The sequence below is a fragment of the Periplaneta americana genome, chromosome 10 (genome assembly GCF_040183065.1).
Source record: "Periplaneta americana isolate PAMFEO1 chromosome 10, P.americana_PAMFEO1_priV1, whole genome shotgun sequence".
NCBI lineage: Eukaryota > Metazoa > Arthropoda > Insecta > Blattodea > Blattidae > Periplaneta > Periplaneta americana.
Genome location: NC_091126.1, coordinates 53935648 through 53962249, shown reverse-complemented (window position 1 = coordinate 53962249; position 26602 = coordinate 53935648). Strand labels below are relative to the sequence as shown.

Sequence of the window (26602 nt, the reverse complement as noted above, 5' to 3'; positions counted from 1 at the left end):
ATCTCTGATTTCAAAATGACAATTTATTTAGTATTTATGACTGTTGTTTTTTTAATGATGATGTTACAGTTGGACACTGATGAGTTGACAGTAGAAAATGCTATCTCCAAATCATTTCATAAGATTCTACAACTGCAGTTGGATCCAATTTGGCATCAGCTAAGCATGAAGACAAAGCAGTTAGTGGCAGACCTCAAAACTCTGCGCCTCGTACTAACGTAATTTAATTTCTCTTTTATGAATTTTTTTAATTAAATATATTCATTGAACTTAGGTAATAAAATATGAACAGTAACTTGTTATGTTAACTTATGAATAGCTTTCATAACACACATACATTTTTACAGCTGGTAGAAGTTGTGAAGTTAATGCACATCTTTCACAAATAGAAGTTCATAGTGTAGGAAGCGTATTTTTGAGTTTCCTCCCTTCTACCAGCGGATTACAACTACAATATCAAGAATACAATTAAAATTAAAATTACGATTAATGTTAAATTTACAAATACAATTGAATACCCCCCCCCCAGATTAAGGGAAACCATGCAACATATACCCTTATTCTGGGAGTATTCAATTACAATTATTATACGGTAGGTAAACTTGAGGTTATTTCAAAGATATTTACATGTATATATTTAGCCTTAAATAAATATAGCATGACATTTAAGAGTATTTGGTAGTAGAAAAGTAAGAGCTGATATAGAATTATATACAGACACACATTCGCTTATGGATGTATTAGCACACACACGTGCATGGACAGATGTATAATAAATGTTTTTTTTTTTTTTCAGCTACTTGACTAAATACGACTGTATAACATTTAATACCCTGGTGAATTCATTGCGAAGTACTGAGTATGCAATGAAGAGTTCGGGATGGTTGATGTTAGATTCTGCAGAGACACTGTTTGTTGTTTCTAAGCAAAGAGTGTTAGGTATGAAACAGAAAAAGGAAGAACAAGATGAACCAGGTGAGTTGTTAAAAAAGCTGCAATATTTTATACTTTATGCAAGCCTAACATTATAAACAGGTTGTTACGTCGATCAAAATTATGCATAATAGGCTCTTTATGACTCACTTATTATGAAGATTACCTAGTAATGCAGAAAGAATGACGCAGTACAGAAGAAACTACGATTAATAACATAGCTATGGAAGTAAGTGCTGCTTACCAGTAATGAAAATAAATTAATGACAACTTTTCTACATTTTTGCTAAACTTATCACCCTGAAGTATTCAGAGATATTGGAATGCCAGAAGCAAGGTGAAAATGAGGTCTTTATTCAGAATGTTATTGGCCTAGTTCTTGTTGAATGAGGAGGGTTATTCGACAGAGAGGAGAATCATCATTAGTAGAAACGTAACACACACAATTTTTTTGCTGTCCATCTAGGTATAAAGTTCTTTCAGTCATTCTTCTTTCATGCTTGACTTTCATGTCGATAGCACTTCTTTATCTGCTCTGTTTCTCTTCTTAATTGTATTCTTTCCTGTTCATGAACTGGACATTCCAGAAGGATGTGCAGAATTATTTCTTCACTTTCATTTAATTTTTACATATTGGAAATACTGATAGATTAAATCTGTGCAGGTACTCTTCCTTGACCTAATGCCAAGATTTTGCCCTACAGGTCTTTGATGTCGTGATTCATTGAAATAAATGTTAGTGTCGTAGACTCTTTCAGCATTTGTTTCAGATGTTTGCAGTTTTTACAAGAGATAATATATTTGTCTGTCAAAATTTCTTTGAATATTGAAGTATTTTTTATTACTATAAATTATGTGGAAGTCGAGGCTGCACTTTCGATTCTAATTTACAAGCCAGCTTCGCTTATTTATCAGCTGGTTAATTCCCAGTCAGTTCATAGTAACTTAGAATCCATTGCAAAACTGTGTATTTATTGATTAAAGGATAGTTGTGTAGTGGTATATAGTATTTAGTCAAAGATTCTGCGGTATTCTGTTAGGCTATAACCATATCCAGGGGCACTACGTGGAAGTTAGGTGTAAAATGTGAAATATCAAAATTGGAATCTGCAGATTTCTCTAATTTCACTTAACATTTTGGACACTGAAAGCGAGAAAGACTCCATTTAGTTAGAAATGTAAAATTTTTGTATTATTCTATCAAGTGAGAAGTGCAGAATTTCATTACCAATCTCAAATTTAAATATCTTCACATAGTTATCGTTTTCACGTATTAGTCACTTTATTACCTTTCCTCTTGAATTAATAAATAAAGAAAAACTTAACACCAGGTGATAAAATACCTCTCACATTGTTTACCTAAATATCTTCACGGAACCATCATTTTCTCATATCAGTTACTTTATTACTTTTTCTCCTGAAATATTCTACAAAGGTTACATTATCCTGTTTTATGGAAATAATTTAATATAGCCACTGGCGTAGCTCTGTCAGCTAAGGCACTTGCCTGCTGATTCGGAGTTGCACTCAGGCACGGGTTCTATTCCCGCTTAGGCTGATTACCTGGTTGGGTTTTTTCCGAGGTTTTCCCTAATCTTAAGGCAAATGTTAGGTAATCTGTGGCGAATCCTCGCCCTCATCTCGCCAAATATCATCTCACTATCACCAATGCCATCGACGCTAAATAACGTCGTAGTTGATACAGCGTCGTTAAATAACCAAGTAAATAAATAATTTAATATCATCAGGTATTAAAATCTCTTGTCACATTTTTTGCTATAGTGTCTTAGTTGTCAAGAGCTCAGCATTAGAAACAAACCAACTTTCTGAAAGTTTAAGTATATTGTTTTAAAAAATAAGTTATTATTTTTCGTAAGATTTACTATATCAATTTATCTGTTTACCAGAACTATAAGAAAATATTATTATGTTGGATTAAGGAAGATATGCTTGCTTGTACTAAACTAATGTTTAATTTGTTTTCTATCTTGTAATGCTAACTGGAATTTCTCTTATACAGATATTCAACCAGAAGTTAATCCCAAATGGCAAGTTCTGTCTGAGGTGCTTGAGGAAATTGATGGACTATCAAAAAAAATTTGTGAAAAGGATTCAACTTACAATAACAAAGTTCTTGTCCTTGTGGAAGATTCTAGAACCTGCAATCAACTCAAGCAGGTAATTTGTTTAGTTTTTGTTCTAGTATGGCAAAGTTTGATATGTCTTTTTCTTGTGTTCCCAAAGAAGTCGTTATATTGCTTTTCTTTTTCTGCTTTATATTGAGAAAGGAACTGAAACCATATGTTAAAGAGTATGGTTTTAATATTATATATATTTTATATCTCTGTAACATGAAAGAAGTTCTCAAATTTTGGAGTCTTTCACATAAGTTTCTATTGGAATGAAAATTGTTGACTGATATTGATAGAAGTTCATGTGTTAGGGATTCAGGCATTGTTAATTATGTTGCAGTATCTTACTGTTGGTGCCGAAGACATGTTGCATAGTCTTTATGAGAAAGCATTTCGCTGTTCTTTGAAAAAGAGTGCTCCTCAAACTTCGACAAAATCAACCAGCAAACCTGCGGAACCAGTGGAAGAGAAGAATGAAGTGGATGACAGTGAAGAAAACAAAGAAAGCTACATTCTGTCTCAGAAAGTAAAACTAGATTCTGAGGAGAAAATTATCACAGATATTAAGGAGGAACCTCAGTATGTCGAATATGATCAGGTATTAGTTCCTTCATTGGAAGCAATCTGTACATAAAGTCTCCATTTTATTGAAATAAGAGAAGAATGAAATAAACCATAAGTTAGTGGATATGATCAAAGAGATATCTTAATTATCAATTCAAACAATTTTTTCCTTGATCCTTGCATTTTGACATGAAGGGATTGAGAAATTGTTATGGCAACTTCCTTTGATACTAGTTGAACAGTTGCTAAGAACTAAAGCATTCTTACATGAATGTTCAGTGCACTTCGGATGCATATGTGTAAATACTTAAATTAGTCAAAAAACAATATTAGTAATATTTAAAATACAGAATGTAATTCACAAGAATTTTCGTATAATTTACGAGGGGGATCCAGGAAATAACGACCGTTTTGTTGTAATAATTAAAAAAAATATATTTATTTGAAAAAACAAAGTCTGTTACATAACTGAAGCTTCCTTTACTTCTCTACATAATCACCACCTACATTTAAACATTTGTCGTATCTGTTCACTAGCTTTAGAATTCCCGTGTTATACTCCTCTGCCGCCAGTTCATTAAGCCAGGTATTCACTGTCTTCTTCAACTCTTCATCACTTCCAAAACGCGTACCACCCAGAAAGTCTTTCAGCAATTCGTCGAGTTATGTGCGCCTGTCTTGCAAGATTCTGTCGTTCACTTTAGTCTTCAGGTCTTCTGTGATGAGTGATGGGCGTCCGTGTCGAGTTTCATCGTGGACATTTGTTCGCCCATTGTTGAACATTTCGCGCCATTTTCTCACATTTATTTCATTCATTACAGTATCACCATACACTTCTTTCAATTGCCGGTAAATTTCTGCAGGTTTCAAATGTCGGGCATTCAAAAATCGAATCACACTCCTCACACAGTCGGCAGGATTATCAATCACGTCGTTCATTTTGAAGTAACACAAAATGCACAATAGCGACTTGTTGCAACCAGTACTCACAACATTATGAGAACACATGTTAAGGGAACCCGTATGTTAAAATTTTAGATTTTCATGCATTTACATATTTTTAAGTAACTAGGCTGTTTTTGCATATAATGAGATAAAATTTTGAACACTCGTTCTTAAAAGTAGGAGAAAACATAATTTGTAATTGCATATAAATCGACATAGTAGTTTTGGAATAATTCAGATGTAAATTATGCTAATTAATTATACATAATCAATTTGATAGGTACACTTTTCAAAGAATATATTAAGCCTAGAGACTTGAAACTTTGGAGGCCTAGTAATAATGCTTTTGGCTATAATTTACTACCTCTGCTAGAATGCTGACTTATTTCTAACATTATTTAAATCAATTTCATTTTTTATAATTAATTTACATAGAAAAACAATCAATCCTGTGTGACTGGTAATGGAACTAATAATGTTAGAACAGTAATTGTGGTAGCAAACAGTTACTAATACAATAATAAAGCACTGTTCCAAATTTCAGACTGATAGCTGCAATAGTTTTTTAGAAAAGTGTACCTAAAGTATAAAAAATGTAGTTTTGAGAAAACTGGATAAAGTTCAAACTTACAATTACTGTAGTTTCAATGCATCCCTGGATTGTAATCATCTTCCTTCTCCTTTTCTTCCTCTTCTCGTCTTCTTTTCTGGTTCCTCTTTGCAGTCCTATGCTCTTTTGACTGGGTTTGCATCGCTTTCTCAGCTTCTTTTACTCTTCGGACATCGATGGCACATAGCGCACGTTCCATATTCAATCCTGGTTTTATGCCCATCAACTCCAGAACTTTCTTTCTGCTGCTACTGCCATCATTGAAAGTGATAACAGCATCCAGGACACCAGTCTTGAGGACATTCAGGCCCACAAACACTGTCTTTGGCAATCTTTCCCATATGCAGTTGTTGAAACTTTCATTGGGGTTTTGGGTGCAGCCGTGTGTACATTTCTCTAACAGCTTCTTGTCAGCAAGATCTCTGAATATTGGCTTTACCTTCAACATGACAGCTTCTGGTAGGGAATGTCTGTGATCATATACTTTATTTTGAGCTTGTGCCTTATTATAACCGCACCACGAATCCAGACCTTTGGGACAGAGTTGATGGTATGGTTTCTCGTTGGTTGAAATTTTATGGAAGTATGTAGCCCATACACTCTTCCTCATTTCTTCCACATTCCCTGTGTTCCTTCTAATGGCTAAGCCATAGTAGGTCTGAAAGAGATCAATTTCTGTATTGGTCAAACGACCCGCTCCAGCGAGTGTCTTGCCATCATCCAGTTTTATCCCCTTTAGCTCCTTCTTGAGTCTTCCCAGTCGTGCTCCCATTCTCTTGTGAACGTGGCCTATGCATTCAAGTTTTTCAATTTCTACCCCCTCCCCATAGGGTTTGTCTTCTTGTACCTTTTTGAAACCCTTGCTGTCACCATCACCAAGATATTGCACATACCGAATATTCAGAGAATCCTCAGACTGCCTAAAAATGTTCACTGCACCTTGCACCTCCATTCCTCCACTATAACCTTTATAGTTTTTTGTACATTTATGTACAGTTCCCTTTCCCTGTGAACATGTCTGACAATATTTAGTCAATATTTCCACTGCCAACACCTTGCCCGTGAGTAATGATGTTGCAGTGACAACACCATTTAGTGACGTATTCCCCCGCTTTTGCCAACTGCCATCGAAAGCCCCACATATGTCTCTGTTGTTACCATTCAACTCCACAGTTTCCATTGCAGCTTTTCTCATTGAGGCTTCTGCAATTTCAGAGAGGGATTCATTTATAAAGAAAACTTCTCTGTCAAACCTAGCAGGTGGAGGAGGAAGATTCATAATAGCACAAAATGTTTGTGCAGCGTGTCTGCCCTTACCAATGCTTCGCATACCATACACAAGTCTTGTATTTACATTGTACAGCCTATTTCTGTTCATTGCAGATGTCATTGTGGACTTTACACTTTCACAATTACTGCAATGTAAATTTATTTTTGTTGCCAATCCCTTCCTGGAACTAATGTTTTCAAACATTTCCACACAGTCTTCACTATTGCAGTATTTGCATTTCACATGCTGTTTTATGAAGTCAGATAGTATACCTAAATCTATAATAATATTATTATTACTAGATGATGACACATTTTCACCTTCAATACCTGTTATATTCTCATTCTCCAAATAAACAAGTTTTTTCTTGGATGAGCTAGGTGTAGGTTCATTGTTTTTCTCTGCCCTAACCTCAATGCTGGGGGTACAACTAACACTGTTTGTATTTGTATATTGATTGCCACGGAACTTACGTTTTTTCCCTTTATTAAAACTCTTTCTTCTAGGCATATTTACACAATAAGAGCACTATGAACTATATTCACAACACCACAAAATCACAATAAACAAAGCCACGTGCTAATTCACTCTCACAACTGTAACAAGCAAAGCACTGTTGGCTACTCTGTGCTAGAACAGAGTAGCCAACACAATTTTCGTCTTGTACATGTTTTCTTCTTCTTCTTACATGAATTCAAGGAGAAAATAATGATAGAAACAGCCTGCTGTCGAACGAACTACAGAAGTGGGCGTGACGCTAGCATGCATTTAAATACCCACGCACACTCAGCCATTTAAAGTCATAAAAAGACATTCAAAAAGGTCCTACCGCTAATAATGTATATATCAATCTGTTCAGAATTGAATAAGGAATAATATTAAGTAAAAATCTAAAAATGCATATTTTGGTCAATTTTAACATACGGGTTCCCTTAAGGAAGCCAGTTGACCTTCAAACAAGGAAGGGGAGTCAGCTGCGCGGCGGGTATGCGCGAACGGTCGTTATTTCCTGGATCCCCCTCGTACATTTTATTAATTATACTGAAAGATAAAGATAAACCTACAGAAGATATATATATTTTTTAGTAGGTTATTTCACGATACTTCATCAACATCTTAGGTTATTTAGCGTCTAAATGAGATGAAGGTGATAATGCCAGTGAAATGAGTCCGGGGTCCAACACCGAAAGTTACCCAGCATTTGCTCATAAAAAAACCACATAACTTGCCCCGACCAGGAATCGAACCCAGGCCACCTGGTTTCGCAGCTGGACGCACTAACCGTTACTCCACAGGTGTGGACCAGAAGATATTTCACTGTCATTATCCCCTATGTACTACTCAATACTATCGAAATTCTTTGCTTTGCAGTTTCTCATTCCCCATTCGAATGCAATGCCTATCTCCTACATGACATTAATTTTTACATTTTAATTTCACTAGATAAAATAGGTGATCTTGTCAAAGTTCTTTTGATCTGTTACTTAGTCATTTGTATCATGAAACATTCTCTCACAGAGTAATTTCTTGACTTTCCACATTTTATAGTGTTTTTATTTTCCATTTGCGAATATTATCTTTCATATTTACTTGCCTAGCTGCTTCTCTTAAAATATACATACTTCATCTAAATCCAGGAAAGAGAAAACCAACTTTCTCATTTTCCTTATAATGTAACATATTCTGTGTAAGACATTTACACCTAATTTATCATTATTTCTCAGTGCATTCTTGCTGCTTCATAACACTACAGTCTGGCAAGTGATCACTGAAGGTTATCATAATTATCTTGAGCCCAACAGCCTGCCAATAAGAAGAGCATGCAAGAAAAACAGAGGATTCTTGGCCCTGTTTATATCTTGTTCATTTGAGAGGGACTGGCACTTGTTAATCTATTAAAACAATGTCCTCTTTCCTAATTCTTTCACTTCCCTTACAGCATCCATACATGTAAAACATGCCCTTTATTTCCTTGTCTCTTTTTTATCTTAACCAACAGTCTCCTTGTTTCATTTCACTCTTATCACTCTTTCTTTTGCATGTAGTGCTAGCAGACTTGTCTGCCACTCACATTGGCACCAGGTATTCTGTGAATAGAATCTCCATTGTCTTTTTTAAGCTCCTGGAATGAAGTCTATAATACCTATGTTATAATTGTTAAATAAATCTTCTTGCAAAAAATTTTGTAAATTTGTTACTTAATTGAGGTAACTATAATTTTTAGGGACTCTCATTATGTATTTGTATTTAGGACTAAAAATTCTTTTTTTCTGATATAAATAATTTTTGCAGTTAAAAGTGCTTATGATGAATACTCTTATCTTTTACAAATAGGGTGAAAGTGAGGGAATTGTTGAAGGAAAATCTGCAGAGCCATTCAAGGCACCTGTTGTTGTCCTGCAGACATTCAAGAAGTATGGCGATCCTCTTGCATTGTCCAGAAGTCTGCATGCATTGAAGCCAAGATTTGTCGTTATGTACGATGCTGATATGGCAACTGTGAGACGTCTTGAGGTATTCTTTTGTGACTTTTTCGTATTTTAAAAATTGTGTTGTTGAATACTGTAATGAGCATTAACTACCAAACGTAGATTTTAAGTAGTAAGGGTTGAAATTCTTTAAACAGACTACTATATTAAGTCATAAAATAATGTTATAAATTTTCAATCAAAGACACAACTATCTGCAAATGTTTATTTGCTACATGAATATAAGGTATATAAACGTTTTCGCCTTGTGGGGCATCATCAGATATATTAAAATTATGTGTTCAGATCACATAATTTTAATATATCTGATTATGCCCCACAAGTTGAAAACATTTATATACTTATATTCATGTAGCAAATAAACATTTGCAGATAGTTGTGTCTTTGATTGAAAATTTATAACATTATTTTATGATATTACTAGACGCATCTGAAATATAAAATGAACTGCAAATTACTATATTAAGCTTTTGGCAAGTGTCCTTGTTTTAAAAACTAAAACACGTGTAGTTTTTTTTTTTTTTTTTCAAATACTGTAGTAAGGTACTTGACTCTTACTTTTCCACTACTTTCTTCATCTTTCATAAGATGAACATGATTTATCTTTAATCCAACTGTGAAAAGTCAGTTGAAAAAGGAAGGTTGAGGTCTTTGTAAAAGTATAGCATGCACCTGCTCATGTAACAAAACTGCATTTACTTACAGAATTTACAGATACAATAGTAGTAATTTGATAGATTTACATGTTTTGAGAATTATTCTCATTAATTATAAGTAATGTAACAATTTGTTTAAACATTTTATTCTCAGAATGCTTAGAAATAAATCTAAAGCAAGTGTAAAAATCTTACTGTAACCTTATTACAAAATGCAGAACGTGGTCCACCGAAGTGGTGTGCAATTTGAAAATGGGTCACAGTTCTGCCATCTATCCGCAGTATGCGGAACCTGAATCACGTAAAGTGAAGTGGGTAGGCATTAGACACACACACACACCTTATTACAAAACACAGATAAATGAAAAATCTACAGCTTTTAGTTTAATCATTCAACTTGAAGTAATTCCTCACAACACTGACTTTTTTGCTTAAAATGTTCCCATGTTATGAAACATAAAATTTTACACCTGGTCATAATTGCAAAATTAGTCACATCTTCAAGAAGTTAAAATGTTGAATTGAGTTTCTTTCACCACCTCATATTTATGTAATTATGCATTTAAAATTTATTTTACATTTCTTTAAGCTGATGAGCTTTCAATAATTATTTAACAGACTACCCACTCCACTTTCAATACTCTTCATGAAATCTGCTCTCAGCAATTTTAAGTTAAATTTTGCAATTTAAATTTCACTGGTCAGGTCGTAAAATTCGTAAACACTTAAGAAATGACGCATTCCAAACTTGGACAAACCATACCTTGCGTGGTAAAGGGGTTATTGTTTATAGTGATCTCCCCAAGGCTAACTCATGGGTAAGCAATCGAAAGGGCCTATCTTCCTCAGAATGGACCAATGCTTTAAAAATGTCAAGCAATATTTCGGCGGTTCGTGCAATACCGGGCAGAACTCTAAGCACAACCCACTGCCGTCATCCAGACTGTAGTGAGCTTGAAACACTTGGACACGTGCTTGGACAATGCCCTAAAGGCGAGCTGCTGATCAATGCTAGACATCATCGTGTACGACATGCTTTGGCGACATCGTTAAAAACTTTAAATTGGGACATTCATGAGGAAGTACATTGTGTATCATCAGATGGTTCTTTCAGACGGGCAGACATAATTGCTATTAACGGACACTTAAAACGGGCTCTTGTTCTTGATCCTACTATCCGTTTCGAAAGAAACCTAAATCAGGCCACCGAAGTTGATATCGAGAAGAAGTCCATATATGAACCTTGTCTGACTTATCTTTCTCAAAAGTACAACGTCCCTCTTAAACAATGGTCTGTCATTGGTTTGCTGTTTGGCAGTAGAGGTTCTATTTCCAAATTCACATGGAATTATCTTAAGGAACTTCACATTCCTTTTGATTATGTAATGTCTGTCCTTATAAATATTATCAAGGATTCTTATCAAATATTACATCATCATCTGTATTTCAATTAATCCACTTATATTTGCCTTAAACAATTAATTTTCTTTTTTCTCTAATGTATCACATCACATTATATTGTACATGTTTATTGTATTCAGGACCCTTGTGGTCACTCAAATTCTTTGAGCTGATGTCTATAATTTAGAATATATATATATATATATATATATATATATATATATATATATATATATATATAATAAAATGATTTAGATTGGGTGCATAAATCCAATGCAAGTTTGTACAGGAACATCCAGGGTACATGGCTAATTGTTCCCGATATTTTGTATGGAAAATTCTCTAGCCTAATAAAATATTACAGTTTCAACATTTATTATGATTGTGAAATTTCTCCATCAGCCATTGCGAAATAAAAAAAAAAAAAAGATTGGGTAATTTTCTGAAGTATCGTAGATTGCAATATTTACCACAGAAGCTTGTAAACCTGATGTTCTTTGTGATTGATGTATAAAAATTATATTTCTTCAATTCTGTGTATACTAGAAACAGACTAAGATTTGATAAATATCAGAGGAATCTATGAACAGTTAAATTTTTAGGTCTAGAATTTAATGCAATAATAAAATATAATTCTGTTTTTCAATAACAATTTTTATTTTTTAAACAGGTGTATCAAAGCAGTCATCCAGAGTTTCAGCTACGGGTGTATTTCCTAATGTATGGTGGTTCAGTAGAAGAACAGGCTTTCCTTACATCGTTACGACGTGAGAAAGAAGCATTTGACTTCCTTATCAAGGAGAAAGCTGTATGTATTTAACTCTATTAATCCCGATGTTATCCTAATATTAAAATGGATGGTTAGTTGCTAATGTTTCGCTGGTTCAGTATCTTACATTTGTCATTGCATATTAATAAAATGCAATTACAACCACAACAATGTAGAATGTAGATGAACAGCTAGCCATGTTTTTGCTCAGCATGAAAAGAACTTCAGCATTTACTATCAGACTATTAAGGATTGAACTCTTGTCATTTGGCATAAGACTTCTTTGTATATTTGCATTTTGTCTGGAAAGCAGTCTTCTTCAGTGGCATCTCAAATGTGCTGCAAAGAGGAGATGAACAGCGCTGTTAGGAAAAGTACCGAACATTCACTAGCACTTTAAATAACTCTATTGTATTACGCCAACTTCAAAACTTCAACATCAAAGACTGTATTATTGCAACAAAGTAATATGTGAAAGCAGAATAACTAACAAAAGACTTCAGCTCATATCTGCTTTCATGAACACACTATATTTTCTAATATTTCTAATTTTTTCTCAGCCACCATTAAGTAATATCAAAATTAAGCTGTGAGTAATTTATCCCGTACTTTTCTTAAATCATTTCATTTTCTTTTTTTCCTTTAATAAAATCCCATTTCATATCGTCATGACGACATCAATTTTTTTATTCCTTTATAAAGAAATAAAATAATTTGTATGTTAATATACATTTAAATATGGATTCTGTCCCTTTTCCCAAAAAGAAACTACGTTTTTCTAGAAAATTGTATCTGTAAGAATATGGCAGTTTAAGTTAAGTAGCCAAATGATGTTATTAATTTGATAGTAAACAAACTTCCACCATTGTACATGTAAAAATAATTGTGAATATATTTTTCCAGTCGATGGTAGTGCCTGAAAGCCAGGATGGCAAGTCTGAAGATTGTGCAGAATTATCACGTGATCCATCTAGACCTAACCTAACTATTGCACCATCCAGTTCTCGTAAAGGTGGCAAAGACCTGAATTCTAAAGAGAAGAAGCCTGCTGTAGTTGTTGTTGACATGCGGGAGTTCAGAAGTGATTTGCCGTCACTCATTCACAGAAGAGGAATAGATATTGAACCTGTGACATTACAGGTTTGTTTAATCTATCATTTGTATATCATTTTTTCCTCTGTCTGCAAAGTAAATCATACCCAATTAATTTCCATTCTGGAAGATAAGAATTTCTTTTCATTTCTTTGATCATATAAAGAGTTTACTTTAGTATTTATATTATTCTTCCAAGAAATTGCTAATAACAGCAACAGACTATTTGAGAAAGTATTTTATGTATGACAGGTTATATAATATCGGTGTTTAATACACTTTGTTATAAAATGAACATTGCATCAATTTGGTGATTGACATCACTGACTCTAGATCGTATTGTACTTGGGTTCTTGTTCTGGCTTTGCCAACATGTTTGAAAGTCTGGAAAGGACTCTCACCAGTCTCGTGGATTCCTTTATATAGTCCTTAATGTCCTTAATCATTAATATATTAATGTTGTTGTTAGTTCCTTGCAACTTAAAAGAGTCTTGAAATAGATTTCTCACATGAGAGCAGACAAATTACCGTTATGGAGACTTTATCCCACATAGAGCGAGTGATATAAATGCAGCAGAGCATCAACAAGCAAACATCCTGAAGTACTATGGTTATCATGTGAAAACAGTGTCCATTCAATAACATATCAGAAATAAGAATTTCACTTCAATTGCTTACTGCGTTTTGTATCAGCAATTCTGTGAAATCAGTTAATTTGTAATATTTTCTTTTTATTTGTGTTCTTACGAGCTTAGTATTTGAACCAATTATATCACTTAGCAAGACCAGTAATAATGAAAGTGATAGATTTAGTAGATATAGAAGGAAATCTCGGAAAATGGTCAGAAATAGACTTGAGTATTGTACTGCTTGTGTGTATGTACGTGCGTATAAAAATAATTTTTTAGGGATATGTACCAAGTTTAGTTTAATGTGACTTTTCAAGTACTCAAAAGCAGTCTGTACTTTTCAGAATTATATATTCTCACTTGTATTAGCTCTTGGTATAAATTTTAATTAGCATTCTGAACATCAATCGGCATGGGGTTTGTAAATAATAAAGAAATATTCTCAATAACCTGAAAGTTTTAAAATGGATGGATGGCAGTAAAATCTAATTTACATTTTTCCAAAAAACAAAAACGTAATCATTTATTAATTTTACACCTTATAATATTTTATTACATAATAAACCTCTTATTTTCTCCCCATTTTATTACAAAATGTCACCTTTGCATTCCTCTTTGATCCTACATTTACGTGAAGAGCTTGATGTTTTGGACAGTGCCATGGTAAAATTATTATACTACCTGTAGTATATTGTGACACAGATTTTGTGTTGTTGAGACTCATCGCAATTTATCATTTCCTTGTGTGTTATAATTAGTGAGAGTTTAGAACAAATCCAAGGTGGTATAATTAGATATAAATTGAAACAACATAATCTTGACAATAAGATTATGTAAATTACGCCTCACACACATACCATGGATAAATATAATTATAATAGGATGCGAATTTGCGGTCAGCACCATCTGGTGGCGGGGGGGCTGAAATAAGATGATCAGCGCCCAACGTCGTAGATGGTGAACATTAGAACTACGTGTTGGGTACATTACCCAGAGTTCTCTATTTATCCGTTCGAGATATTGCTAGAGGACTCGTCGAGGAGACAAGATGGCAGACAGAAACTTGCTAAAAAGTGATATTACGTGTGTGTATAAGCAGTGTATGTTAAACAGTGGTGTTTATGGACGTTGTAAAAATAGTGTTGTTGAATGTATTGTAAAGCAATAGTAATATAATAAATTGAACTATCTAAGTAGTTCTTGCAGATTTTTCCATTGCATTGAACAATAAATACCCAAAGAATACAATCCCAATTATTTAACCTTTTGCTTTATTTTTTGTCTCTGTCTGGTTATATTTTAATCGGGTAGTGTAAAATAGATCGTCTCTTTTATCTTCCTGTTGGCTCCGGTAAGAATTTTCAGTAGAAGATGCTATGAGGAATAAAAATGTAAATGTTTTATTTTAAATTGGGTTAGTTTTGAATATCGATGAGGATGGGAGGGAATACTTTCTGCAAAGTTTAACATTTTCGTCACCAGATTCGCTGCTAAATGCATGGAGTAGTTACTCTTTTCGCCACTTGGTGCGCTGCTAAATGCATGGAGTAGTTACTCTTTTCGCCACTTGGTGCGCTGCTAGATGTAATAACGCCCCTCCTCCCAACAGGTGGCAGCAAGATCAATTTCTACAACAGCGCCTCTAGTATGTGTTATGGGAAACTCAGTAAGTTTCGCATCCTATTATATATTCATCCATGCACATACCGGTACCTTGTTGATGTGAGGAAATGTTTCCATCAGTCTTGTATATCTAACCATCATGTGAAGAATAGTGACTTTTGATTATCTAATCACGCATTGATATGAAACAAAATTTGTTGTTTTTCTTAGAATCAAAATGAGATACTGAAATACATTTAATTTACGTAATAATTACTGTCAGTTCTCCTATTGCATTAAAATTACTTTTACAAGATTCTTGTGTTTATTATTAATATCCTCTAATCTTTTACTTATATTGCAGGTTGGAGATTACATACTAACACCAGAATTATGTGTAGAGAGGAAAAGTGTAAGTGACTTGATTGGCTCTCTCAACTCTGGACGACTTTACAACCAAGCTCTTTCTATGACAAGACATTATGCAAAGCCAATGCTCCTTATAGAATTTGACCAGAATAAACCTTTTGCACTACAGGTAATTCAGTTAATATTGAAACTACTTTCGTTCTGTCACATTTACAGTAATACATATACACAGTGTAACTTTGTAACTTAGGCTCCAAGTTCCCTATTTCTGCAAATGGGACTTCATTGCAGAACTTCGAACTGTCCAATAAGTACTAACTAAACGAGAAACATTTGCAAAATAGCCCTGCTAGAGAGTTTTCACTCATTTCATGTTCATTGGTAGATCAAGAATCATCAACATTTATTTTCTTGTTACACAAAATATATAGCGAAAGCATTGTGATGCTGCAAAATATACAGCTTTTCAGTTTCTCGACACTAAAGAAGTGGTTTTTGGACCTTGTAAATCACTAGATGGAGCTTGTACATATTCTACATGAGGGCAACAATGAACCTGGTTCTCAAAAAGCCATTTGAAGGGTACACGGGAAAAACGAACAATGTCACGTTTCCATTAGAGGTGGGATAGTGATCTATTTCAGTATATTACTCCAAAATTTATTGATGTTTCTACTTGAAATGAAGGAAATGATGAGTGTATCCATGGTTTTAATTCTCCTTTACCACTTTTAATAAAAATAACACTAAAGTTTGTAGTAATATAGTGAATTAGATAATGACATCACCCTTAAGAGCATTTTGACATTGTTCGTTTTTCCCGTGTACCCTTCATTTGTAAATAAGTATATTTTTTCTGGAATTAAAAAAAAAATTGGGGTCCTTACAGTTTTAGTTGGCATATGGTACAATAGAACACTTAGGGGCCCAGGAAGCAGAGCAAAAGTTAATCAAGGTACTTATATCATTAGTACTGGGACACAGTCATATTGTAAGATCTACCCTGATCAACATTATGTTACAAATACTGTGATTAAAATAACAATAATAATTATTATAATGATGATGATGAAGATGAAAATGATGCCTTACTGTAACGTATTAAATCACGAATTGTGCACGAAAATTAATTAAAACTTCGAAAGACGTCAGTCAATATGGTTCAACTCAGTTTTCGGACCTTGGCCCCTTCAAATATGAAGTCAGAACGACTTAATATAGCTAATCTGTTTATCTGGTATTGTACAGCAACCATTTCTTTTGCATTGAGTCTTTAATGCTGGAAGAAATTTGACACTGATTTTCATGTTGCAGGGCAGCTACTATGTGAGTAATGATATTACATCCAACGATGTTGCAGCAAAGCTCCAACTCTTGACATTGCACTTCCCGAAATTGAAACTAGTTTGGTCACCTAGTCCCTATGCCACGGCCCAACTGTTTGAAGAACTTAAGGTAAGTAAAAATATCAAATAAATGATAGATCACATAGTGCTACAAAGCTAAGCATTCATATTTCTAATCATTACACTGCTCTGTTGATATAGGAGAAGGTCAGCGTTCACCTACTTAGATATAACACACGGAGCAAGTCTCCTGCAATCGGCAAAATGTAGAGCATGAAACTCTAGGAATATTATGGACAGGAAAACATCAATCATACGGGAATGGGTATTTAAGAGTTATTAATTCGTTATAAAAAGTGAATCTGATACAATGTTACTACAAATCAATTTTATTTCCTAGAATATACCTATCTATAAAATACAATAATAAATAAATAAGTAAATAAACAAAGAAGTAAACAAAATAAATAAACTAAATAAAAATTGAATGAATGAATAAATAAACAAATAAATATTACTTTAAACTCTCCAGCAATATCCTTGATACTTGCGCTGTTTTCGAGGCACTGAATGATATTTACATTGTCAACAATACAGTCAACTCTGGATATAGTGAACTCGGTTATAGTGAACATTCGGCTATAGTCAACCTAAATCGTTGGTCCCGACCTGCATACATTAAAACGTACATTAATATTTCTGTTTATAGTGAACCCTCGCTTCGGTTATAGTGAACCTGGTATCCTGACAAATTCTTATTTGAAGTCAGACCTTGTATCAAATTGAAAGAATGTGTTGAGAACAACATTCAAAGTTTCTTACTCCTTTAGTCAAAGGACAAAGGTAGGATTAGTGATTCCTAGACAGTGAGCTGTACTGTAAATCCAGGCAACACGTGACGACTTTGCCTCAAGGGTTGACATTCTATTCTCAGGCACTCTACTCTATTGTTATTTCTAATCCTCCACCATCAAAGGGTTGCCTTTTGTTCTCAGAAACATTTCCATTATGACAGATAGCATTGAAACAACGGAAAATGAAATTGCCTTCTTTTATTAAAAGGGGACGGACATTATGTCCAGAGCATAAATGAAGGTAAGATTTCGATGGCTTTCAAACTCCATCTCTCTCCCAGTTTTCATTAAGTGACCCTGGAAATTCCAAGGCTGAGTATGCAGTCACACCATAACAGCATTTGTAATTTCTACCTGATCGTCTGTTTCTAGTGTTCCAACAGTGAATGTACTTTATAAAAATGTCGAAGCATAAAGTGTTTTGTTTGGAAGATAAGGCTAATATTACAAGTGACATTGAACATGGTTTTTTGCAAGCAGACGTGGGTTGACAACATAGTTTATGTAAATCAACTGTGAGTAATAATATACAGTATACAGTGTAATCTATTTCACAAAAATGAAATATTTTATTTTCTTGTTCACAATTTCATTCATTTCTGTCATTTAAGATTAGGGGAGAGACTTTTCGGATATAGTGAACGAAATATACAAGTCCGTAGAGATTCACTATATCCGGAGTTGACTGTACTTAGGTGTGAACATTTTGTGACATGATGCCTTACCGGTATGCAGAGGCTTGAATCTTGAATTCTCGTCACAGGAGACCACATTGTACTGTTTTCTGCTTTCTTTAGACTCAAACGCATTCTACTAATTCGGCAGAGCAGTGTATCTCGATCAAATTTGCTATACTGGTACATCATAGAAATGAAGTATCAGCATACATATCATCTTCATTTCTGATAGGAAATATCTTATATTTTCAGCAAGGACGAGAGGAACCAGATCCAACAGCAGCTGCAGCTATAGGAATGGACATTGAATCTGAGCTTGAATCAGAAGTGATGGAAAAATGGAATACAGCTATACATGATCTTGTCACTAAGCTCCCTGGAGTGACGACAAAAAATCAGCGATTATTATTGCTCAAAGGCCAGTCTCTCGATCATCTGCTAACATTATCCAAAGTAAGTAGTTCACAGTACATGGTTACTTTTTTCGTACATTTAAATTCTACAGTAGAGAGTAGTGGGGTTTTGTTGTCAGTGTCGTTTCTGTTTCTCATTCCATGTTGCAGCAGCAAAATAATTTGTATCAGCATTTGCATATTCTGCTAGCAAAGTAATTGTAATTTCTAGCTTCAAGTAAATATTTGTTCATTCCCTTTAATTAAGACAATATTATTCTCGTATGTTAATTAATAAATTACATAATTCTGAATCCTAAACAAATACACTCTTGGCTGGTTGATTTATCATTCGATCCAAATGTGATCACTTAGACATTCCTCAACTTTGCTAGTTTTCAAACATTAAATTCTATTTCAACATAAAACTGCAAGTTACTTTGTTACTGTATCACATATACGATGAAATCAATATGTTTAAAATTATTGCTATTATAATAGCAGTTTAGGATAATCAGTTTCAGAATACAGTGTTCATAAAGTTCAAATCCATTTTAGTGAAACAAGTGAAATATTAATAGAACGAAATATTTAACATCCTGTTTGATATGTTCAGTACGATGGATTTTAATTCATTTTGATGTGTCCACCCCACATTTCAGAATACTACTCCCAGCATTTCTTCTTTGCAAGAAAATCATTCTGCATTATAGATGGTGTAATCATTGCAACTACGTCCCTAATGCGAGTTCTGAGGTTCTGAAGGTTATTCATTTTCGTTGCATACAACTTGGATTTAATAAACCCCCAAGCAAAAAATCTAAAGGTGTTTGGTCTGGTGAACATGGAGGCCCATAGTCATTGTAAGACTACCAATCCACCTGTCTGGAAAGATTTTGTTTAATTAGTCACGAAGAACAGTCGCAAAATATGAAGGTGCTTCATTTTGTTGAAATACTACAGCTTCAGCAATGCCATCTTGCACCAACTGTGTATGCAAAAATTGTTGCAGCATGTCAAGGAAAATTATGCCACTGATTGTAGGTTCTACAATATGAATGGACTGCAGATGTTATTCGTGGGTTCATGGTTATGCCTAACCATAAATTCACTTTAGGAGTATTGCATTTGCCTGTTTGTCTGCCCATATACAACATTATGTTTGTTTACATTGCCACGGGTGTGGAGTTACGCTTTGTCACTGAATAAAATGTTTAGCATCAACTCTTCATTGTTATCAGACTCCAGCAGATCAAAACACATTGTCTCACGAGCTGCAGTCTTCATCTTCCAGTTTGTGAAGGACTTGTAAATGGTAGACTCATTTTTTCAATGTGAAACTTAAAACTTTCCACACTGTGGTATGAGGTATGTTGAACTTTTTACTGATGTGGTAAGTAGATGCACTCGGACTACGTTCAATTGCTTCTTGAATTCGTCGTACACTCTCCTGTCATGTGGATGCCCTACCTAGACGGTTGTCTACTTTAACACTTCCTGTTTGCTTAAATTTATTCACAAGCAGCTGAATAATCACCCTTTTTGGAATTGGTGAACTAAAAGCTTTTCTAACTTGCTCATAGGTAAATCCACGTGATCATGTGCTCACAGTGGCTACTCTTTCCTCTGTAATAAACATGTTGACAAACACACTTCTTGTAATATTAGAAAAAGGTATAAATTATTCCACAAAAATTCAATGGGGACTTACAAACAACCCGTATATTAAAATTGTGGTTACTGAATGCCATAGAAATACTGGAATTTTAATTTATAATTTAAAGTGATTCTACCATATTCAAGCCACCACAGAAACTTCAAGTTATTGTATCTGTGTGTGGCAATTGTACACTTTATTGTAGAATGTAATAACTATTATTAATTGCGTGTTTTGTTTAGGATGAATTAACAGAGCTGGTGAACAACAGTGGTGAAGCACAAAGCCTATTTGATGGACTTCACAAAGTATACCAGTCAGTAGAAGAACCTGAAATAGGCTCCAAATTTTTTGGCAGGGGTCGAGGCAAAACTCGAGTTCCCTTCAAGAGACGAAAAATATAATTACTTCCCTGGTGGGTACATTAGGTTTGGTGTAAATGTGATTTTCATTTTATTTCTCCAATTTACTAGATGTTAGGAAAATAAGTGCAAATATTTCAGTAATAAAATAACTGAAAAAGAAGAAAACCTTATGAATTTTAACTTCTTGTTTTGTTATACTTTACAAAAATCTTGTGTTTGTGGTTTAAATGGGGTCCATTATTTTCTCTTCCCAAGCAAACAAACTGAAAGCAATTTACTCATTGAAGCTGACGCTACTCTGAAGTCAAAGAGCATTGCCACTTTTGCATGCAGCCTAATATTGCAGACATTTATTTTGAACTTATTTGTTCGAAAAACTTCCTATTTTCATATGTTACTAATTACTGGTCACAGAATAAGGAAAAATATATGTAATCGATTTTTAATGAGAGATTTATAGTGTCTGTGGATTGAATGTGGTGAGATGGTATTTGTTGATTGAATCTGAAGATGGAAATACCTCACCACTGATATCAGCCTTTCATTGAGAAGGAGTCTTCTCATCACTCCCTCTTACTCCGACTAGCACAGGTTTCACCCAATCAGAGCCTTCTGCCCCAAACATGTTATCAGTAAATTATTTCTACAGTTACTAATTATTCGAATACCATTCTGATACCAGCGCAGTTCTACGTAAAACATTTCAAAGAATATAATGATACTTTTTCCCTCTTTTGGAAGTAAATTCCTGCTATATAAAAACATATTGTAAAAATATAACCCCTAAAAGGGGTCAATTTTGTGCTTTGATTGAAACTTAAAACATAGTCCAGTTCTTGCACTTTAAATTGATATAAACATAGAATGTCTATGATTTATAGAATCTTATGAATAATGATTTTCATATTAAGTTACACGAAAATTTACGGAAAAAATATTTAATAAATGGCTAAATAATTGTGTCCACCCGAAAAAATACAGAAGGGTTATTCCGTTTAATCTAGGGATTGCATAAAAATTTGAGCAAATACTAAGTTTTTATGTTTCATAGGTGTTCAGTTTCACATGGAATCATTCATAGAATGGAGCTGTGTGCCTTGGGATTACAGTGGTAGGGGGGACGCAGCTGTGCAAACCTTAGCTATAACTGCCTCCATTCAGCAGTTACAGATGAACTGACTAATAACAAAATTTCCCCATTTTTTAAAAACGTCAAACCTTAGAAACTGCTAGGACATTCACAAAGAAATTTTTTTTACAAATATTTGATCTTTATTAATTTAAAGAGTAATATATCTTACATCATCCAGCAACAGTTGAGAATCATGCACCAATTAGTTACTAATTTCTTTTCAACTTTAATATTGAAAATGTAAGATTTTTTATTTTGTTTGAAAAACATAAATTCTCTATAAAGAGTAACAGTCATCATATAAATACCGAAATTGCACTAAAAATTAGTCTTTGCTATTGTTAATTAACAGTTAAAAACATTGTTAGTTTCTCTACTAATTTAAGGCCAGGGCAGCATTTTATAAGAATTATAAGCTGTCCCTAAACTTTCTAGCAACACTGTATTATAAGTGGTACAGAGGGTTTTCATTGAGCAGCCTCATTTAGTGTACACAGCCTTTCCAGAGAAACAGTACATCACACTAAATCATAAGTTGATTATTACACAGAATGAGTGACAACATGGTCAGCAATGGCCAGTAATTACTTATTTTCACATTACACAAATTGATTTACTTATTATTTCGTTGATATCATTGTTCTCTCTTTAAAGTTATCGTTATTGAATTCAGTTATTTGGAGTATCTGGATATAACGAGCCCAACAGAATAGGTGACTCCTCTGGTCATACCTGTTTGCTCTGATGATGGAACCTGTATGTAGTTTCGAAACATTAGAAATGTTAAGTTCCAGAACATGATGGAATATTCAGAAGTCATGTCTGAATATCAGTCTCTTAACTTTAGCCTTGATTTGACTCTTTGGATGCTTTGAAGTTTTGGGCAGGTTCAGGCACTATTTTTGAAAACATTCTCAGCCTCAGTTCGGGTTTGGTTTGTGTAGACCTCTCATTCATATAGCTTCCTTTTCCTATATTATATAGAAGCACTAAAATGAAGTTTCTTTTCTTAGTTATTAAAGTATCTTTAATATTCATGTAGAGAAAAACCAGTCTCCATAGGCTGTTGTAGTAGATTTTCTAGTTGGCTAAGAAGAAATTGGTGACTTTAGTTGTTAGTTTGTTGGTTCCTGTTATGCTCCGTGCATATACTGTGATCTCTCAATGAACCAATATGTTTTAGAGGTTAGTTTGACGATTGCTGCCATCATGGATGTAATTCTACAAGATGATTTCATAGAGTATATGTACCGCATTTTAGCAAATGATTTATTTGAGAATGTATCATGTGTAATTCAGAACTATGACAATCCTCTTGAAAAATGAAGTGACACATTCTAAGAAGATATTGACTTTCAAAGAATATTGTACCAGACTTTATAGTGCCAATGATTTTAGAAGTAACAGAAAAACTGCGAAGCTTACCTATTTCATCAATTATATTAAATTGACAACTGATTTGAGATTTTATACTACCTTTAGTTAACCAAGTAAGTGTAGTTGGTTTTTGAACTTTCTTTTGAGAGTACTAGCATATATTTTTGTATCCATTTATTTCAAAATTAAAAGGGGATAAATAAAATATTTTATTTCCACTGTTAACATCTAGCTGTTATTAAGTTTCTATGTTACATATTGTTTGTAGAAATATCTTCAAAATTAATGAGAATAACTTTTTAATAATTTACATAATAATTCAAGAAAACTCGGAAATGTTAGCAAGGCAGTTGCCTAACATTGTATACTTTCCCAGGACAAGTTGAGAGGAGGCAAGTTAAAACAGACATTTTTAATATGAGATGTTTTCCAAATGCCTTTTTTTGTGATGGATTATGGCACCACCCGTCTCTATTTTCAGTTACACTATTATATTTATATTTATCAGTCATGAGAAACAGAAAGTTCTTTTTTCCTCTGTAAACCTTTTTTTTTATACATTTTAAATGCATCAGTAAGATCAAAATAAAAGATGTTAATGTCAATGGGGAATGAGACTAGAAACATTTAAAAGGTACGCGAAAACACTTCATTGCAAGCGAATTTGGGGCTGAGAAAAGCCTGTTGGCCACTTGTCTCACTCCACTGAAGGAACATCAGAAAATTGTGAAAATGGACGTAAGCTAATAGTTACCAAATGAAGAGGGAGAAGCATGATTGGAACAACAACATGTTGGGATTGCCAAAGATGTCAGAAGCCTGCAAATCAAGTGGGAGGTCATAGTCCTGACAAGAGAAGGGATGCAAGGCACTATACTGTGCAAGTGACACTCAAGTAAACTCACCCCAAGTACCGAAGACAATATGCGAAAGCCAAGGTTCCTATTTCGAAGTTTTAACTTTCTGTGTACCATTTAAAAAAAAAAATATTGATTTTTAAATAGTGGATCATGGATATATTTCTTAGTTAGATCAAAGTATTGTTATTCACATCATATTATAAGATGACAAGGTAACTATAGTAGGGAGCAGGAATATTGGCGGATGGAGGTATACCCCTTCATACTAACCCAACCCACGTTCCACCCCTACTTTAGCTGTAAACGTTCTTCGAAGGGTCGCTTCCGAAACATCTTTCACTCCTCGCTACGTAACCTAAAGTCTGTAACATCGAAATAGTGTTTATATATAAACACTGTCTGTGTGTCAGTATTTAGTGTAATTTCTATGCGCAGCATTATAATTATTTCATTAAACAACAGCACATGTGAACACTTCATTTGTTATCATACAAACTATTGGTATACAATATGCGACATGATTTTATAACTACTATACTGATATCGAATAGCATTCGTATTTTGAGGTGAATGAACTAAGAAAATTAGTTGAATTCATATCTTCCAAGTTCGACAGTCTTAGAGAGGAATTGGCGCACACAAGACATGAACTCAACTCCACGCAGGAGGAGATGAAGAGGCTAGTGCAAGAAAATGACCATCTCAAACGGAAAGTGCGTGATCTGCAGCAGTACATACGCAGATACAATATAATGCTATTTGGAGTTCCGGAGATCGATGAACAATCAACTTATGAAGTCATTGACTAAATATCGGAAGTCATAGGCGGTAGTGAATTGGTGCAACATGATGTAAGCGTAGCACATCGCATACCATCCAGGCCAGGGAAGACGCGTCCTATTGTCATCCGCTTCACAATGAGTAGAAGTAGTGATGAATGGCTCCAGCTGTTCAGAAATGAGGCCAAAAATGATGGCAGCGGTCCTGGGAATGCGACAAAGAAAGTCAACAGGGATCTTTCGTCAGGAAGAATCACAGCAGGTGACCAACTGACAGCAGTGACCAGAGACCTTTTGAACAAAACAAGGGTTGCAAGAAAAGATGAAGCCAGTCCCGTGAGTAAAATTACTGGTATTGATGATGTAAATAATTTGTAAATAGTATTGTGTCGGTACCCAGGTTTTATTTTATATAATATAATTGACTTAACAATGGCTAGTAATACTATATTAAATGAAATCCATCAGTGCAAATTTAATAATAATAATAATATAATAATAATAATAATAATAATAATAACACAATGGTTTTTAACGATTTACTTCACTGCAATGAGCATATTGCCAATATACTATCAGATCTTAAAATATTTCACTTAAACTTATAGTGACCTAATTCCTGTTTTCCTCATTCTCTTAATAACCAGAATTTCAATCATGTTACGAAAATTTTAATTTGTTGTATTAATTAAAGTTTTTTTTAAGTATTCGTAAACACTATAAATAATTCCTTTCGCTTGGCTCCGCATATCCGCTCCCTTTCTAGACATGTCGCTCAACTAGGCACAGAAGCAATTCCACTGTTAGTATTGAAAATTACTGTTTGAATATGTACAGACAACAGCTACGATGACTACTCTCTCAATACCCAACGATTGGCTTGCAAGCAACTACACCCGAACGCATCGACACCCTGCCAGTCAAGTCATCCCAATGGACAGGTCAGAAGAGAGGGGGTGGTACGTGCAAAAATGTGCTAAGTACGACCCGCCAATATCTTTGCTCCCTACTATAGCAATATTTGTTCTGTGTATAGAACAATGTTTTGTTATACCAAACATATCGGACCACTTCAGGAAGCCTTAAAATAATATGGCTGAAAGGAAGATCCAAGAATGCGTTTTTGAACTTAAGGAATATACCTTCTTTTTCCTTCCTTAATGAAGGAAGTCTTAAGGATGTATTAAATGAAGAATCATTCCAGAGAATTTGTTATGGGATTACCTGATGTTCACATTACAATGGTTGGAAATCTATAAATGAAGAAAACCTCAATCTGGTAGTCAGCTGAAGCAGTATTCGAACCCACAACTCAGTGCAACTTCAGATCCCAAGTGTAGCTCATTATGCTGAGATACACTGGCGACTAGGATAAATTTGCAATGGAATTTTCAATTTGTTTTGATTTTATAAACTGTATGGTTATTTGCACTTATTTCTCTGGCATCATAAACGAAATAAAGTCGTATTCCTCACTTAATTGATAATTTAATAATCATGCTTGACATATGTAGTTCGTAAGTATTTTTCTGCCTCAAGAGTAAAGTATGCTGTACATTATGTAGCACAGTGTGAAATAAGTAACATGTGAAGTACATATCAGGTTTGTTTCCAAAACAAGTCTAGAAAATATTAGACCAACAGTAAGTGAACTGACGAAAGTGAAGAAGAAATTTAAAAATGAAGCATTGTAAATTATTGT

General features: G+C 34.1%; 1 protein-coding gene across 5 annotated transcripts in view; it reads left to right on the top strand.

The window, feature by feature from the left end:
• Positions 1 to 26602, top strand: part of mei-9 (DNA repair endonuclease XPF mei-9) — an 81275-nt gene that overhangs the window by 54352 nt on the left and 321 nt on the right. For all 5 annotated transcript variants that reach the window (XM_069837498.1, XM_069837494.1, XM_069837496.1 and 2 more), the window contains 11 exons: positions 70 to 218; positions 797 to 975; positions 2954 to 3111; positions 3406 to 3663; positions 8789 to 8968; positions 11671 to 11808; positions 12673 to 12909; positions 15457 to 15630; positions 16776 to 16916; positions 18591 to 18791; positions 20630 to 20802. In XM_069837498.1, coding sequence (XP_069693599.1) covers positions 70 to 218; positions 797 to 975; positions 2954 to 3111; positions 3406 to 3663; positions 8789 to 8968; positions 11671 to 11808; positions 12673 to 12909; positions 15457 to 15630; positions 16776 to 16916; positions 18591 to 18791; positions 20630 to 20791 — 1977 coding nt within the window. In that variant the 3' untranslated portion in view covers positions 20792 to 20802. The remainder of the gene's footprint in view (positions 1 to 69; positions 219 to 796; positions 976 to 2953; positions 3112 to 3405; positions 3664 to 8788; positions 8969 to 11670; positions 11809 to 12672; positions 12910 to 15456; positions 15631 to 16775; positions 16917 to 18590; positions 18792 to 20629; positions 20803 to 26602) is intronic.